The sequence below is a fragment of the Littorina saxatilis genome, linkage group LG5 (genome assembly GCF_037325665.1).
Source record: "Littorina saxatilis isolate snail1 linkage group LG5, US_GU_Lsax_2.0, whole genome shotgun sequence".
Classification (NCBI taxonomy): domain Eukaryota; kingdom Metazoa; phylum Mollusca; class Gastropoda; order Littorinimorpha; family Littorinidae; genus Littorina; species Littorina saxatilis.
The window spans coordinates 55,717,119-55,735,073 of record NC_090249.1 but is presented as its reverse complement, the minus strand read 5'-3'; the positions used below and the strand labels follow the sequence as shown (position 1 = coordinate 55,735,073).

The window sequence follows — 17,955 nt, the reverse complement described above, 5'->3', positions numbered from 1 at the left end:
AGTGTGTGTGTGTGTATGTGTGCGTGCGTGTGTGCATGTGTGTGTGTGCGTGTGTGCGTGCATGCGTGTGTGTGTGTGTGTGTGTGCGTGCGTGCATGCGTGTGTGTGTGAGCGTGCGTGTGTGTTTGTGTGCATATGCGCGTACCAGCGTATGTGTGTGTGTGTGTGTGTGTGTGTGTACATGCGTCAGTGTGTTCGTTCCTGTGCCTACGACTCTGTCCTTGTCAACCAGTACACAAGCACACACACATTTGTGCGAACATGCATGCACACGTACGTTCCACGTTTTGTTCAGGTACCTCTGCAACAATGCCAGCCAGTGTCGCTATGGCAGGAATGCCGTCAGTGGAGTATATGGAATGTTGATGTTGGGGGTAAGGGGGGAGGAGGACGAGGGAGGGGGATGAGGGATGAGGGAGGGGGAGGGGGATGAGACAGGGGGAGCCGAGAGAACTTATGGCATTGATCCGCGCAGTATGCAGAAACACGGGCTCCTTTGGGACCTTTTGTTTTTTTGGATCCTAGCATGCAGGTAACTCGTGTATCGATCACAACTGGGAGACTCCTGTGGGACCTTTTGTCTTGTGGGTCCTGGCGTGACCGACATGCAGGTAAGTAACTCAGGTATCGATCTCAAACAGGAGACGGAAGCAAAAACATGAAGAGTGGGGGAAGGGGGATCGATGGAGGAGGTGGTAGGGGTGGGGAAGGGGGGTAAATAGGGGAGGTGAGAAAGAGAAGATGCGCTGGTGTGTATGGAGCAAGGTAGATTGACATCATTATGGACGCAGACAATAACAGAAATATTCATGTCAGTTTTTGCATTGGCCATACGTTTTTGCTCCTCGGTATACAGGGTTGAGGGGGTGGCGGTGGGAGTGGCGGTGGTGATGGTGGTGGTTGCAGGTGGCTAGAAATGCAGTGAACGTGTCCGGTCATACGATAAAACTCGGGAGAGAATGGGCGAGAGGGTGGGGGAAGACAAGGAATGAGAGGTGGGTTCGATGGGGTAGGGGACACACAGAGTGGTGGGCTCAGGGACACGACTACATGGAACATACAACCAGTCAACTGTCGTCATAACAATTGCCTCACTTCGGTATCGGCTGACATAACAGTTTTATTCCTATGTAACCTTTCGAGAGGCATTCAATAAGGCACACCTCGCTGAACATGGTGGAAAAAAATCTATAAATTATTAGATGCTAAAACACACAGAGACACACACGCACACAGAGACACACACGCACACACACACACGCACACACACACTCACGCACGCACGCACGCACGCACGAACACACGCACGCACACTCACACACACACACGCTAACCACAAACACTCGCACACCCAGACACACAGACACACACACGCACGCACGCAAATACAAACACTCGCACACACACACACACACACACAACACACACACACACAACACACACACACACACACACACACACACACACACACACACACACACACACACACATTCTTAAACAATCAATATATCCCTCGATGGATAAAGGACACAACAACACGAGGCTGTCACGTTTAGGATTGCGAAAAAAGAAAATGTCTGAAGGCAGACAGAGCCAGAGGGAGCACCTACACGGCATTACAGACCTTTCATCATAGCACTGCTTGACATTTCATGGTGCATTAGGACGTGTCTTACATAATCAGAATGACAGACGCCAATCCTTTTATTGTTTTATTGATTTATTTTATTTCATTTTGTTGATGTGCTGTTTTGGGGATTTTGTTTGAGTGAGATCGGAGTTCCAGCCTTTCCACTGGACCATTTTGCCAGTAATAGTGCACATGAATAGCCTGTTTTGTTTTTCATATAGATTATTATAATATTGTATTTCATTTTGATATTCCCCGAAAATGTGTGCATGCTCGTATATAGGTAACTCTAACTCGGTTGTACTGCCGTCTGTGAGAGAACCTTTCACTGTTCTTAAAAAAATAAAAACTTTTTAAAAAGAATAAAAAAGCTGTACCCACTGACCTAACCCTCTACATTTTTTACGCCTAAAACTCAGATTTCCAACGACGGGGGCAATGGCCTAGTGGATGAGGTGCCGGCCTCCTAATCTAAAGGTTGAGCGGTGCAAGTTCGAATCCCTTTGCGCCTGGTGGGTTAAGGGTGGAGATTTTTCCGATATCCCAGGTCAACTTATGTGCAGACCTGCTACTGCCATATCCCTCTTCGTGTGCACACGCAAACACAAGACCAAGTGCGCACGGAAAAGATATTGCAATCCATGTCAGAGTTCGGTGGGTTATAGAATCACGAAAATACCAAGCGTAAACCCCCCGAAAGCGGCATATGGCTGCTTAAAACGGTCATACACGTAAAATCCCACTCGTGTAAAAAGCACGACTGTACGTGGGAGTTTCAGCCTATGAACCAAGAAGATGAAGAGAAGAAGACTTCCAACAGTAGTTATGTTGTGAGACGTAGCCAGTATTTTCTGCCGAACATACAGTCCTTCTGTTTTCAACCTTCTTTTCGTTTTTACATTTAGTCAAGTTTTGACTGAATGTTTTAACATAGACGAGGAATCGTGTGTGTGTGTGTGTGTGTGTGTGTGTGTGTGTGTGTGTGTGTGTGTGTGTGTGTGTGTGTGTGTGTGTGTGTGTGTGTGTGTATGTGTATAACGCGATTCCGAGAAACTACTGGACCGATCTTTATGAAACTTAACATGAGAGTTCCTGAGTATGGTATCTCCAGACATTTTTTTAATTTTTGTGATAAATGTCTTTGATGACGTCATATCCGGCTTTTTGTGAAAGTTGAGGCGGCACTGTCACGCTCTCATTTTTCAACCAAATTGGTTGACATTTTGGTCAAGTAATCTTCGACAAAGTCCGGACTTTGGTATTGCATATCAGCATGGAGGCTTAAAAATTAATTGACGAGTTTGGTCATTAAAGTTGTCATTAAAATTAAATTCTCGCGAACATATTTAAAATTGATTGCATCGTATTCTTCTCAAATTCCAAATCTAAAAATACATACATATGTCATGTGTACTCTTAAAATGTGATCACAATTAACGAAAATAGAATAATTAGTACTACAATAAAATTTATAAAATCGATCCAAAAATGATTTCATCTTATTCTTTATTACTTCCTGATTCGAAAAACATATAGATATGATATGTTGTATTAAAAAAACACTCAAAAAGTTAACAAGAATACAGAAAAGCGCGCTTTCCTGCTAAGCGCAATACGCTACCGCGCTATTCTTGCTTGTCTATTTCACTGCGTTTTGCACGTGGGAGGTGAGTGATTTCCTTCTCGCGGCGATTGACGAAGCTGTATTGTCTTGCTGAAAAAATGCAGTGCATTCAGTTTCATTCTGTTAGTTCGACAGCTTCACTAAATGTAACAGCAGTCACAACCACAACTCAATCAGGCAATGAATATAAACATACGCTTCAAGTTTCGCATGTACGATTTGACACTAGGTTGACTTTGAATGACCTGTAAGGGAAATCTTCCTGTGGCAATCGGATCACCACAACATAAAACGACTTTTCCCATTCGCCTTCGGGTAATTGGTGATTAATAATGTATCAGCCTGTACCTTCTCAACGACCGCCAAATGCCCGGAGAGAGAGGGGGGGGAGAGAGAGAGAGAGAGAGGAGAGAAATGAGAGAGGAGAGAGAGGATGGAGAGGGAGAGAGAGAGAGAGAGAGAGGGAGAGAGAGGGATGGAGAGAGAGGGAGAGAGAGGGATGGAGAGAGAGAGAGAGGGGGATGGAGAACTCGGAACTCAGAACTCAAGTTTATTGTTTTGGCCAACTGACCCGTTACAACCGGTACATATATCAAACACGACCAACCAGTCCGTTTTGAACTGTCTGGTTGGTGTACACATGTAAATAGGCCCAGTGAAATTGAACACTTTATCTGTACATATTTATTATGATATAATATGCGTGTGGAAGGAGTGTGAAGTTTGGATGCATACACCATAACAAAATCCTGTGCTTTGCATTTGGTAAATAAACTCTTTGACTTTCACTTTGACTCTCTCTCTCTCTCTCTCTCTCTCTCTCTCTCTCTCTCTCTCTCTCTCTCACCCACTCTTACACACATACACACACACACTCTGACTTTCACTCCTTCTCTCACAAACACACACACACACACACACAAACACACACACACACACACACGCACAATACATACATGTATGGGTATGTACAGGGGATGGCTGGTGCCTCATCAAATACATCCTCAACTACAACTACATCAAAGGACATAGTTGTTTAAAAACCAGCAGCTACGCAGTGCACTCAATACTCTAAATCGACCTGTTTTAAGCAACCATGGCGATACACCGATTCTTTTGTTCTCCGCCAACGGCAGCTTGTGTATCGGAACATTTTAAATGTAATGGTGGCCGGGGAACAGTATTCATTGAAAATGGAAACCACACAATAGACTGTCACCATTACTTCGTAAGTAAAAGCAATCGCAATCCCCCAAACGATTGGCTTTGAAGAATGAAAAGCAACCGGAAGCACTTTTCAGCAAATGATCGACTTGCACATTATACGTAGTGAAGTTTTGATTCAGCCTTTAATTGGAAGCTGGGATCTAGCTGAACAAAATTGGTAGTACAGTCGAACCTGCCCTGGCGACCACCTCTCGACAACGACCACCTACCCATTACGAACACCCCAAAAGGTTCTTCACGATTTTTTCTACAGAATTCACCTTTCCATAGCGACCACTGTCTATAACGACAATTGACTTTTTGACGGTCCCTTGGGTGGTCGTTGCAGACATGTGCGACTGTATCTACCATACTTTATAATGGGGGTAGTGTGGGGATAGACGATGATGTGGGGGAGGAAGTTGGAGAATCCTTCACTATGCACCAGTGTATATACACAAAATGAAATAAGGTATTTGCTGTCACTTGGTATTGCTTTGTATTTTTCCAAATCCGCCCCGCCCCCTCCCTATTTCCATTCCTCCATTATCAACCAATCGTCAGGTAAAAACCAACGACTCTGTAAAGATCAAAAGTGCCCTGTGATCGACGGCAAATATGCCAAACAAGCAAACTGATCGGAAAAAAACACACACACACCCACACACACACACACACATGCACACACAAACACACACAAACACACACACACACACACAACACACACACACACACACACACTCACACACACACTCACACACACACTCACACACACTCACACTGAGTGTTGTTTACAGGCACTTCCAAGGACTAGCACCAAAAGACCCCACTTTTGAGGACTCGTTTACTAATCGGTTTAGAAGAAAAAGTAAAGCAGATTTGTAATTAGCAGAGTGCCCTGATTGTTCATTTAACTAGTAATAATAAGTAGATGTGAAAACCAATAAACAACACTTCACAGCTGAGAGGCCAAAGCTTGATTTGTATGAAGGTTAACACACGAAGATTGAAAATTACGACTTTTGCGGACAAGTCGGATTTTTGGCGGGCCTTTTGAGGGGGTCTCCAGATTGGCTGTGTGAACGTGATTCAGCCATAAAAAAATTCAACGATCGGACAGACAAGTAAGCAACAATCAGAGGAGCACAGCGAAACCAAACAAATCTTCACAATTTAAACAAACCAAAACTGCATTTCAGAGATCGAGAGACTGCTAACGTTTCGAAACAGAAAACAAATTAAAAAGAACGTACAGATGAATGGTAAGTAGGCTTACACACGAAACAAGATTAGTAAGTTCTACGAACGTTTAATTGTAAACACTGCAAAACATTCAGGAGAACTCCGACCCATCGGTCTTGAAAGTGGACAAACTAGATACATTATAATAACGGGTGATCACTTTGCTTCAGACGGTGTTTCCTGGAAGATGGCAAAAAGTTGCGAACGGTTTTTTTTTATTGAACATTTAATTAACAAAACGAAACAAGCTAAAAAAATAAAAAAAAACTAAAAAAAAAGTAAACGCCATACCTTCTGTAAAAGCAGCCGGATGGTGTCACCTTGGTCAAGGGCACAGGCGAAGGACAAAGGCGTACGACCTTGACCGTTGCGGGCGTTGACGTCAGCGCCGGCCTCGAGAAGCTGCTTGACGGCCTTCTCCCTCTGCTCCTTGTTGCGGAGTCGGTACAGCGCCACCATTAGAGGCGTCTCGGAGTTATCGTTCCTGCATTCCACGTCACTTCCGCTTTCCAGAAGAAGCGTCATCTAAAAAGGATGAGTTAGTGTTTTTGAAAGCCTTCAATGGTATGAATGTTAATTATTGAAGTGTGAGTTTAAATAGAGCGGACAGCGTCAGATAAACTTTATTTAAACGAGACAGATTAGCCGCGGGTGGAGGAGGAGGATGTTAGATACTTGAGGTAGGCCTAAAGGGATCAGTGTTGGCAGGTAGGGAAGAGAGGGTAGTAAAGCAGGATATCAACACTTAGGCCCGTAATTAGAAAGAGAGGGGAGAGGAGGATTTGTGAACGTCAAGGAGAAGAGCCCAGCCGCAATGTCCATGTTGCCGGGGGGCTTGCACGTGTGATGCATCAGCGGGGGTCTATAAGAACGGGAGAGCAACACATTGTGGTCAGTCCTTACCAGCGCGGCGCAGCGGGCATATGCTCACACTTAAACTACTCACTTATCGCCCCCCCCCCCCCCCCCCCCCCCCCGGCGTAAAACGTTCTCTTGAATTATTGAACATTTCTTTGACAAAACGAAACAAACTAAAACAAACACATTTTTTTCTCTCTCCTGTGTTGTAAATGTCATTTATGTTGGAAGAGTGGGTTTTATTTTAGTTTTAATAAACATCAAAGATCATGCCATTAGTTATTTCCTGCTATCCCAACGCCGTGAATAATTAGTTCATCTTTGTTTATGTCAAAACGGTATCATGAAGTTAGATTTCGAAACTCGGACTGACCTCTGAAAACAAAGAAGTATGGACTAGCCTAGCTGGACGGACAGTGCTGTACCTGGAAAACCAGATATAATCGGGCACAGCGAAAAGAATGTGCCGAAGCACAAGTAATATGTATTTGTCTGTGCTATTTACAAAGACATAAGGACAAAGAGAAGAAGAAACAAGTCGCGTAAGGCGAAAATACAACATTTAGTCAAGCTCAGTTGAACTCACAGAATGAAACTGAACGCACTGCATTTTTTCCGCAAGATCGTAGCATCATCTGTCCACCGCTTGTTCTGAGCGTGTTTTAATCCAAACATATCATATCTATATGTTTTTGGAATCAGGAACCGACAAGAAATAAGATGAAATTGTTTTTACATCGATTTCGGAAATTTAATTTTAATCATCCTTTTTGGCTCACGTAAGTGTAGCCTATGCGATGCTAACTTTTGTCTGTCTGTGCGTGCGTGCGTGCGTGCGTGTGTATGTGATAGAAACTTTAACATTTGACTGAACACCGAAATAATGTAGATGTAAATGCTTGTATAACTGTGTTTGAATTTTAAATGTGTTAAGCGCAAAGAGCATAATTGTAAAGTTATGATGTTGCGCTATATAAATGCTCATTTATTATTATTATTAATACCAATTTTACCTGGTTATTATCCAAGCAAAAGCTTCAAAGTATTGAAGCAATGATCAATATTTTGTCGGCACGTATGTAGTTAAACTGTGTATCCAAAGAAAACGGGTGGTGGTTTTTTTTTTTTTTTTTTGGGGGGGGGGGGGGGTAAAATCAGGTGACTGGTTTGTGTCGTGTGTGGTATGTAGACCAGGTCAGGGGTCAAGGTTAGGTCAGATCGCGTGAAGGATTGTGGTATAGATACAGTTATCACGGAGCTGCAGTTCGCCGATTCGGAGAAGACGATTTCACATTGTTCGGTTTCGTAGCTCCAGAACAATAGATAAAGAAGATACCAAAGGAGATTTCCTACAGGTTAATCTGCATAGCGTGTTTCCAGTGTCTGCGCGAGGAAGCGCTGTCGAAAGCGCAGTGTCGATCTGGCCATCCTGGCAGTCGTGTCCCCGTAAGTAGGCTACAGACAGACAGATCTAAATCTAGTGTCTGGCACTCTTGCACCGTGTCACCTATGCTTACTGTGTGTGTGTATGTGTGACGGAGTGATTGGGTTTGTGTTACTGTTTGTCGATTTCTCACGTGAGCCTTGAAGGCTTCGCCTCTTGTTATATTTTTAATTTTCAAAGCTTGTTTTTAATCCGAATATAACATATTTATATGTTTTTGGAATCAGCAAATAATGACAAATAAGGTGAAAATGTTTTTGGATCGTTTTATAAAAATATAATTTTAATTACAATTTTCAGATTTTTAATTACCAAAATTATCAATTAATTTTTAAGCCTCTAAGCTGAAATGCAATACCAAAGTCCGGCCTTTGTCGAAGATTGCTTGGCCAAAATTTCAATCAATTTGATTGAAAAATGAGGGTGTGACAGTGCCGCCTCAACTTTTACAAAAAGCCGGATATGACGTCATCAAGGACATTTATCGAAAAAATGAAGAAGCGATCTGGGGATATCGTTCCCAGGAACTCTCATGTAAAATTTCATAAAGATCGGTCCAGTAGTTTACTCTGAATCGCTCTACACACACACACACACACACACACACACACATACACCACGACCCTCGTTTCGATTCCCCCTCTATGTTAAAACATTTAGTCAAAACTTGACTAAATGTAAAAAGACAGGTAGGTGAAGAAGAGAAAAAAATGAAAAAAGAAAACAAAATAGGTAAATTTGAAAGGGGAAAATGTCATGTTCACTGATGTAGCACGGCTTTGTCTTCCATCTTGTTCTGCCCCATCTCCCCTCCCCACCATATTTTTATTTCTGTTCCTCTTCCTTGCCCCCCCCCCCCCCCCGGCCACCTTCCCTTCAGCCTCCCCTTGTTTTATCCACACTCTAAACACTCCCTCCCTCTCCCCCCTCCCTCTCCCCCTATCTCTTCCTCCCTTTCTTCCACAGCAAACCTCACTTTCAGCCGGCTATTGTTTTCTGAGCTCTGACGTAAATGGTGTCGAACAAACAACACGTTTTCCAGTGTTGTCTGTACAACAGTGGACAAGTCCGTGCGTAAGTATAGACTATGCGCATGGAAACTCGCTCTGCATTGATTACTTGACTGTTTGCCTTGTGTTTGTCAATTATTGATGAGTTGGCAAGCAAAAAGGCCCTTGCTCATTTTAAGTCAATGTTGGACAATCAACTTCGGCAAACGTTGAGCAGTTTGCGTTGGACAAAGGGATACAGAGAAAAAAGGGGTTGGTGGAAGGGGGGGGGGAGAGAGAGAGAGAGAGAGAGAGAGAGAGAGAGAGAGAGAGAAAGAGAGAAAGAGAGAGTGAGACAGAGACAGAGGGAGACAGAGAGACAGACACAGACACACGGAGAGACAGACAGAGACAGAGATGCAGAGAGAGACAGAGAGAGAGAGACAGAGACAGAGACAGAGACAGAGGGAGACAGAGAGACAGAGAGAGTCAGAGACTGTGAGAGAGAGAGAGAAAGAGAGAGAGAGAGAGAGACAGAGACAGAGAGACAGAGGGAGACAGAGAGACAGAGAGACAGGGAGAGAGACAGAGAGACAGAGACAGAGAGAGAGAAAGACAGAGAGACAGACAGACAGAGAAAGAGACAGAGAGAGAGGTGCAAACAGGTGCTTTTTTACATCCAGCCCTCGCCCATGGGAGGGTTTAATCTAATGATAATACGTTTTAAAAATGTTGGAATATCAATTAAAGAAGTAACAAGTCGAGCAAGGCGAAATTACTACGATTTAGTCAAGCTGTGGAACTGACAGAATGAAACTGAACGCACTGCATTTTTTCACAATGACCGTAGTCCGCCGCTCGTACAAAAGGCAGTGAAATTGACGAGCCTGTTTAGCGCGGTAGTGGTTGCGCTGTGCTGCATAGCACGCTGTTTTGTACCTCTCTTCGCTTTAACTTTCTGAGCGTGTTTTTAATCCAAACATATCATATCTATATGTTTTTGGAATCAGGAACCGACAAGGAATAAGATGAAATTGTTTTTAAATCGATTTCGGAAATTTAATTTTAATCATAATTTTTATATTTTTAATTTTCAGAGCTTGTTTTTAATCCAAATATAACATTTTTATATGTTTTTGGAATCAGAGAATGATGAAGAATAAGCTGAACGTAATTTTTGATCGTTTTATAAAAAAAAAAATTTTAATTACAATTTTCGGATTTTTAATGACCAAAGTCATTAATTAATTTTTAAGCCTCCAAGCTGAAATGCAATACCAAAGTCCGGCCTTCGTCGAAGATTGCTTGGCCAAAATTTCAATCAATTTGATTGAAAAATGAGGGTGTGACAGTGCCGCGGCAACTTTTACAAAAAGCCGGATATGACGTCATCAAAGACATTTATCAAAAAAATGAAAATTAGATCTGGGGATATCATTCCCAGGAACTCTCACGTAAATTTTCATAAAGATCGATCCAGTAGTTTAGTCTGAATCGCTCTACACACACACACGCACAGACACAGACAGACACACACACACACATTCACCACGACCCTCGTCTTGATTCCCCCCTCTATGTTAAAACATTTAGTCAAAACTTGACTAAATGTAAAAAGGGAGTGAGAAAGATAGAAAAAAAAGAGGAACAGAGAGAGACAGGGAGAGAGACAAAGACAGAAAAAGACAGGCAGACAGGCAGAGACATATATGCAGAGTATGTGTATGTATTCGTGTGTGTGCGTGTGCACTCGTTCCTGTATCTATAGCTGTGTGGTTTACACGTGTTGGAACTTGTTATCGTTATGTACATTTTGTATTTACATTATAGGTAATTTTTATAACTTCATGTTGTCCTGGACGTTCTCAAATTGGAATTTTCTTAAATAATCTGGTGTACGGAATTAGTATTAAATTAGCCGTACATTATTGATTCGCAATCGAGTTTCCAAATCGCAAATTTCTAACTTACTAAGCAACGGTAGTTCACATGTTATATGTATAAAAAAAAAAAGAACGGATAACCATTTTCTGTTTTCCTTTCTTCCTCTTTCTTTCTATTTTCTGGAAACAGATCGAATTCTAAAGTTCCAAAATCAAGGATAACATTGTTTTGTTTTTAAAGATTCGTGAATGTTTTTTCTTCTTCTTCTTCTTCTGCGATCGTGGGCTGAAACTCCCACGATTTTTACGTGTATGACCGTTTTTACCCCGCCATTTAGGCAGCCATACGCCGCTTTCGGAGAAAGCATGCTGGGTATTTTCGTGTTTCTATAACCCACCGAACTCTGACATGTATTACAGGATCTTTTCCGTGCGCACTTGGTCTTGTGCTGGCGTGTACACACGAAGGGGGATAAGGCACTAGCAGGTCTGCACATAAGTTGACCTGGGAGATCGGACAAATCTCCACCTTAACCCCGTGAATGTTTCGTTTTGTATGTAATTATTTCTTTCTTTCTTTCTTTATTTGGTGTTTAACGTCGTTTTCAACCATTCAAGGTTATATCGCGACGGTTGTATGTAATTAATGGTTCCATAAACCAATCTTTCTTGCTTTTTGGATCATTTTTGTTTGTGTTTTCTCTTTCCTGAGTAAAATGTAAAGAATTAAGAGTAAAATGCCTAAACATGAGACATAGCAATGCCGTGTTTGTTTTAGATTTACCGAAGCAAAGGCTCTTTATATTCTGAAAAATAAATCAAATATAGTCGCAGATATATCACATATAGATACATAAGATGTAGGTGGAACAAACAACACGTGCTTGAAAAATGTATACAAATCCGTGTGTTTGGTTATTTGAAAAATTATGATTTGATTACACACTGCCAATCTGGTTTTATTGCTGGTGATTCGACTGTTTATCAACTATTGAGTATATATGATGATTTTTGTGTTGCACTTGATAAAAACATTATGTCACAGGCAATATTTTTTGATGTATCCAAAGCTTTTGATAAAGTCTGGCATCGCGGTCTGCTCCACAAGCTTGAGGCGATAGGTATAAGAGGTCCCTTGCTTGTTTGGTTTGAACATTACTTGAGCGATCGCAGACAAGCAGTAGTATTGAAAGGAACCAAATCAAGTTATGCTACCCCTTCTGCTGGTGTCCCTCAGGGTTCTGTCTTAGGACCTCTTTTATTTCTCATTTATATTAACGATATTGGTGTTGGTCTTGAATCAGTGTTGAAACTCTTTGCAGACGATACGAGTATGTATTTAAGTTTAGATAACGATGATGTACGAGCAGAGATTTTGAATTCTGATTTGGATAAAATTCGCACATGGGCTTCTAAATGGAAAGTCACTTTTAATTGTCAAAAGACAGAATTGTTGGACATTTGTAGGCAACAAAATGTTTTACTTCCACCATTGTATTTCGAAGATGCACACTTAGTTGATGTTGAAAATCACAAGCACCTTGGCGTCATTCTACAAGGTAATTGTAAATGGGATTCCCACATAAAAAGTCTAATTGCTAAATGTAGAAAGTCAATTGCGTGTTTTAGTTTATTCAAGCATCGTTTAAACAGAAAATCACTTGAAGTTATATATAAATCCTTTATGTTACCATTGTTTGATTGTGCGGACGTTATCTGGGATAACTGTACACAGTGTTTGGCAGACGAGTTGGAGACATTGCATCTCGATGCAATCCGAATCATTGTAGGTGCAGTACGTGGCACAAGCCACCAAACACTGTATAACGAATCGGGTTTTGTGCCCCTGAAAGAAAGGCGACGTCGTCATAAACTTTTGCTGTATTATAAAATTGTAAATCGTTTAACCCCAGAATATTTATATTCCAAACTGCCGGTCCTGGTTTCCGATGTAAATCCTTACCACAGACGACGCCCTCTTAAACGTAAGTTTCCATTGTGCAGAAGTGAGTTATATAAATCTTCATTTTTTCCTTCAACGACAGCTTTGTGGAATAATCTTCCAGAAAATATACAACAAACGCAGTCAGTTGGTGAATTTAAAAGGTATTTGACCGATGGAGATGTTGTTGTTCCACAGTATTATTATTTAGGCAACCGCCAGGGACAGGTACTTCACAGCAGGTTGAGATTAAACATGAGCGATTTGCAACAAGACTTAGTTAACCGACACCTCTCTGATAATTTAGAATGTACGTGTGGAGCATGCCCGGAAGATTCTGAACATTTCTTGTTACACTGTCCAAAATTTAAAGAACATAGAACCATTTTATTCAATAGTCTGCCAACACACGTTCTGGACTGCAAAACACTCTTGTTTGGAAATACTGATTTAACTATATCTTTGAACACGAAAATATTCTCTGTTGTACAAGACTATGTTATGTTAACTAATCGCTTCGGCTGATATTATATTAACTGTGCAATTGATGTAGCCAGGCATTCTCTCCCTCCCTCTCTCTCTCTCCCTCTCCCTCTCTCTCTCTCTCTCTCTCTCTCTCTCTCTCTCTCTCTCTCTCTCTCTCTCTCTTTACCCTATTTGTATAAAATATAATTAAAGATTATCAAGATAAGTGTTGAAGCTATCACTTGTTCGCCATGTTTTGCTATCTGAATGTGTATTGATTATAAGTTCAAGAACGTGTCCATAAGCAATCTGCTTGTTAACGTTCTCAATGTTGTTATTGTTTGAAACGTGTGTATGAGAATTTGAATAAACACGCTTAAACCAAGATGTAGGTGCTGCAATATTTCGTGGGTAAATAACTACTAATGCGAATGAGGTTATTGAAGAGAATACCCGAACATCATCAACACAATCATCCTCTAAAGTCGGAGTACGGCTGCCTATGATGATTGAAAACGGTACACGGTATCTTTCCATTTGTATGACTTTGTATCAAATTGCCTCGCGACTGTTTAGCGCCGGTACGCTCGAGAAGAAGAAGAAGAAGAAGAAGAAAGAAAAAGAAAACAACACCAACAATAACAACAACAACAACAACAATAACAACAACAACAACAACAACAACAACAAAAACAACAACAACAACACAAAGGCACCAATAAAATATCACAAAATCTGGTATTTTTACTCATAAAATCAACAACAATAACAACCGTTCAGATGAAATATTGTGAATATTCCCTCCAAACACACTCACTTCCATGAACAGAAAAAGACGGGGGGGGGGGGGGGGGGGGGGGGCGGGGGTAAGTAGGCAGGAGGACACGTAACGGAAGAAGAGAAAAAAAATATAATGGGATCAGACGTTCCTGAACATACAACAACAACAACAACAACAACAACAACAACAACAACAACAACAACAACAACAACAACAACAGCAACAACAACAACAACAACAACAACAACAATGAACACTGGAAGCCTTCGTAGATTCCTTACCTGACGCAGGCTGTTCTTGCGGATGGCTTCGAAAAGATCCGACTTGGCCATCTTGAATGAGGATTGTGAACAGGACACTTTCTGGTAAGTTTTTACAGCCTTCAGAGAGACGAAGAACAATTTGACCTAACCCTGGGGCAGTTTGTGGACAAATCTCCCACGCGTGTGAACTAGTTTCTTCGAAGACAATTCGGTCGATGTCATGCAATTATTTCTCAGTATCTTAAGGCATCTTGGGATGACATCGAACGGTCCTGTGTTGCGACCGTATTTTAGAAAACGGCCCTATAGGATGTACAGGAATGGCCAAGAAAAAAACTGTGGTTGCTTGCAGGACAAATGCAAGCGGCGAAAGAACAATTGTAGTCTGTCCTAAAGCAAATTGTCCTGGTTCAGTGTAGTTAGCGATTGGCTTGAAATAGCTTATAATGATTTTTACACTCTCTGTTGACTGACACAAAGTTTTGTAGGTTTGACGACGTTTCTGTGAAAATCTTCGCCGGTCCAGGAACGGTTTCTCATCTCAGAAACTCTTCTTAAACTGAAACTTGCACAGATCTTCGTGTCGTCGTACACAAATGACCTCAACTTTCCTCTTTCCTCGACGATTCTACTCAATTTCTCTTGTTTGCCCACTGGCTGTTTTTTTCCTTCAGTTTTTCTTTGTGGCACAAGAACGTAAAGATAACAACGTTTCCCATAACTCTGCGGGAGCTGAAAGAATTGTGTGGGGATTTTATCGGCGCTGTGATGACGAATGTCAATGATTTGTGCAGAGCAGCAAATCAATATTGCTCGGAGATTGTTGTATTATTTTGTTATTCACTATAGCCACTGGGGATGACGTGTTTGGCGAAGTAATCTTGCTTTTCATACGATGCCACCCCCCGTCAGCGCGATTTCAAACTTGCCAGCTGAAACATAGTAAAGTGGTATATTTACCTTGTGAAATTATGTGTTTTCTTGTGATAAGTATGCGTCACTATTCCAATAATCATTTTCTTTTACCCACTCTCCTCCCTTTGATTACTCCCCCCCCCCCCCGATTTTGTTTAGTGTAATACCGTCTATTGGATGTATACAGCGACATCAAACAACCAATGAATGAATGAATCAATCAAATAATCAATGAATCAAACAATGAATAAATCAGTCAATCCATCAATCAATCAATCAATCAAATAATCAATCAAATAATCAATCACCTTTAACTCTTAGAATCAACAAAGGTGAAGAGGTGATTAAGAATCAAAGTTAATGATTCTAACTTTTAACATTGTTAGCACACATTATCCTTCAACATACATTTCTATTAATTTTGTTATTTTACCCCAAAATATCTTGACCTCGATCATTGATGTCGTAAGTATTCAGAACAAAGACGTAATTAGTCTATAAAAAAAATAATTATTTACCCAAACAAAGGTTAGCAGTCAGTTTCTGTTATTGACGTCAACAAACACGACACATACCTCATAAGCTTTCTATTCAATCACCATTAAAAAGGAAACTATTACTAATTACCAAAATATAACTGACCTGTACGTCTTTCTTTTGCACAAAGTCGTCCTGAATTTCGTTTCAACAAAATTCACAAAGCACTATTAACAAAAACGACGTGGAAAAAACAAGATGGTAGCAGTGATTTCAGTGTTTACAACTCGTCAAGACTGAGAGAAGCAGACGAAGCACTCACACAGCGAAACACAGTTCCCGCTGACTCTGATCAAAATTTAATGATTACTGGAACAGACGATTCTTATCTCCCTCCCTACCCGGCTAACTGCAAGCCAGCGGCTGTTTGTGTCGTAACGAAGGTACCCGCTTTGCACTCTCGGGTAGCTTTATGGCTTGTCTTCCTTCTGTAAGCGTCCCCCCGTTACAAGGCAGCGGGCGGGTAGCCCTTTCTGAAACGAACTTCGCCTGCCGGTCATTATTTTAAGCACCACGGTCGATATCTTTAACCCGTAAGACCAGCGTTGTCAAAAAAAATGCCGCTATAGAAAAAAATCCCAGCTAGATGCAGAGGTTATTAAGAGTGAGGATCCTCTTCTGCTTCCTTCTCCAGTGTGGCTCGGTCGTCCTCAGAACTAGAGGAGACTGTTTTGTAAAGAAAGGCAGAGAAAGCTGTACTTTTCACAAAAGCTCGTTAGGACCTCCTGGATCGGGGAAAACGTTCATGTTGTCCCTTGATGCCAAGCAAAACTGACGTAAAACAAAAATTTCTGGCCTTGCAAGCTACCCGGGGTAGACTTGGCAGACCGGACCTGGATATTGCAAGGGTGGGATGGAGGGAGCTATGGGAGGGAATCGGGAGGATAGCGAGTGAGCAAAAAGAAGGGGTTTGGGTGTGGGGGGCGGGGGCGGGCGAGGTAGACATGGCTGAGCAGAGTTAGGTAAGGTCTGTTAGACGTTGATCGATAAAATCGAAATATATGTGTGCTCTTCTAGGGGCAAGCAAGGTGGGTGGGTGGGTGGCCTGAATATGGTGGAGGTGGTGGGGGGAGAAGAGGAAAAGAAGTAGAGGAGGTGTTTGTTTGTTTGTGTGTGTGTGTGTGTGTGTGTGTGTGTGTGTGTGTGTGTGTGTGTGTGTGTGTGTGTGCGTGCAGGGGTGGGGGGGGGGGGTTACCTGTGCGACGGATGGTTGGGAAGGGTTAGGTAGAGCTGGTTAACATTAATCCGGTTGTGATAAAAAAAAATATCTCGGTATGCTCTCTTTCTACATTTAGTCAAGTTGTGACTAAATGTTTTAACATAGAGGGGGGAATCGAGACGAGGGTCGTGGTGTATGTGTGTCTGTCTGTCTGTCTGTCTGTCTGTCTGTCTGTCTGTGTGTGTAGAGCGATTCAGACTAAACTACTGGACCGATCTTTATGAAATTTGACATGAGAGTTCCTGGGTATGATATCCTCAGACGTTTTTTTCATTTTTTTGATAAATGTCTTTTATGACGTCATATCCGGCTTTTCGTGAAAGTTGAGGCGGCACTGTCACGCTCTCATTTTTCAACCAAATAGGTTGAAATTTTGGTCAAGTAATCTCCGACGAAGCCCGGACTTCGGTATTGCATTTCAGCTTGGTGGCTTAAAAATTAATTAATGACTTTAGTCATTAAAAATCTGAAAATTGTAAAAAAAAAATTGTTTTATAAAACGATCCAAATTTACGTTCATCTTATTCTCCATCATTTTCTGATTCCAAAAACATATAAATATGTTATATTTGGATATAAACATTATGATCAAAATTAAATTTTCGAAATCAATTTAACAACACTTTCATCTTATTCCTTGTCGGTTCCTGATTCCAAAAACATATAGATATGATATGTTTGGATTAAAAACACGCTCAGAAAGTTAAAACGAAGAGAGGTACAGAAGAGCGTGCTATCTTTCTCAGCGCAACTACTACCCCGCTCTTCTTGTCAATTTCACTGCCTTTGCCATGAGCGGTGGACTGACGATGCTACGAGTATACGGTCTTGCTGCGCGTTGCATTGCGTTCAGTTTCATTCTGTGAGTTCGACAGCTACTTGACTAAATGTTGTATTTTCGCCTTACGCGACTTGTTTCTCTCTTATATTTTCTTGGAGGGAGAGGGGGGGGGGGGG

The 17,955-nt window shown here is 41.6% G+C and overlaps 1 protein-coding gene across 1 annotated transcript in view; it reads right to left on the bottom strand.

The window, feature by feature from the left end:
• LOC138967812 (uncharacterized) overlaps nt 1-17,955 on the bottom strand; it is a 37,242-nt gene that overhangs the window by 10,691 nt on the left and 8,596 nt on the right. Inside the window, exons 2-3 of the mRNA XM_070340469.1 lie at nt 14,346-14,396; nt 5,994-6,227 (exon numbers count right to left, since the gene is read on the bottom strand). Coding sequence (XP_070196570.1) covers nt 5,994-6,227; nt 14,346-14,396 — 285 coding nt within the window. The remainder of the gene's footprint in view (nt 1-5,993; nt 6,228-14,345; nt 14,397-17,955) is intronic.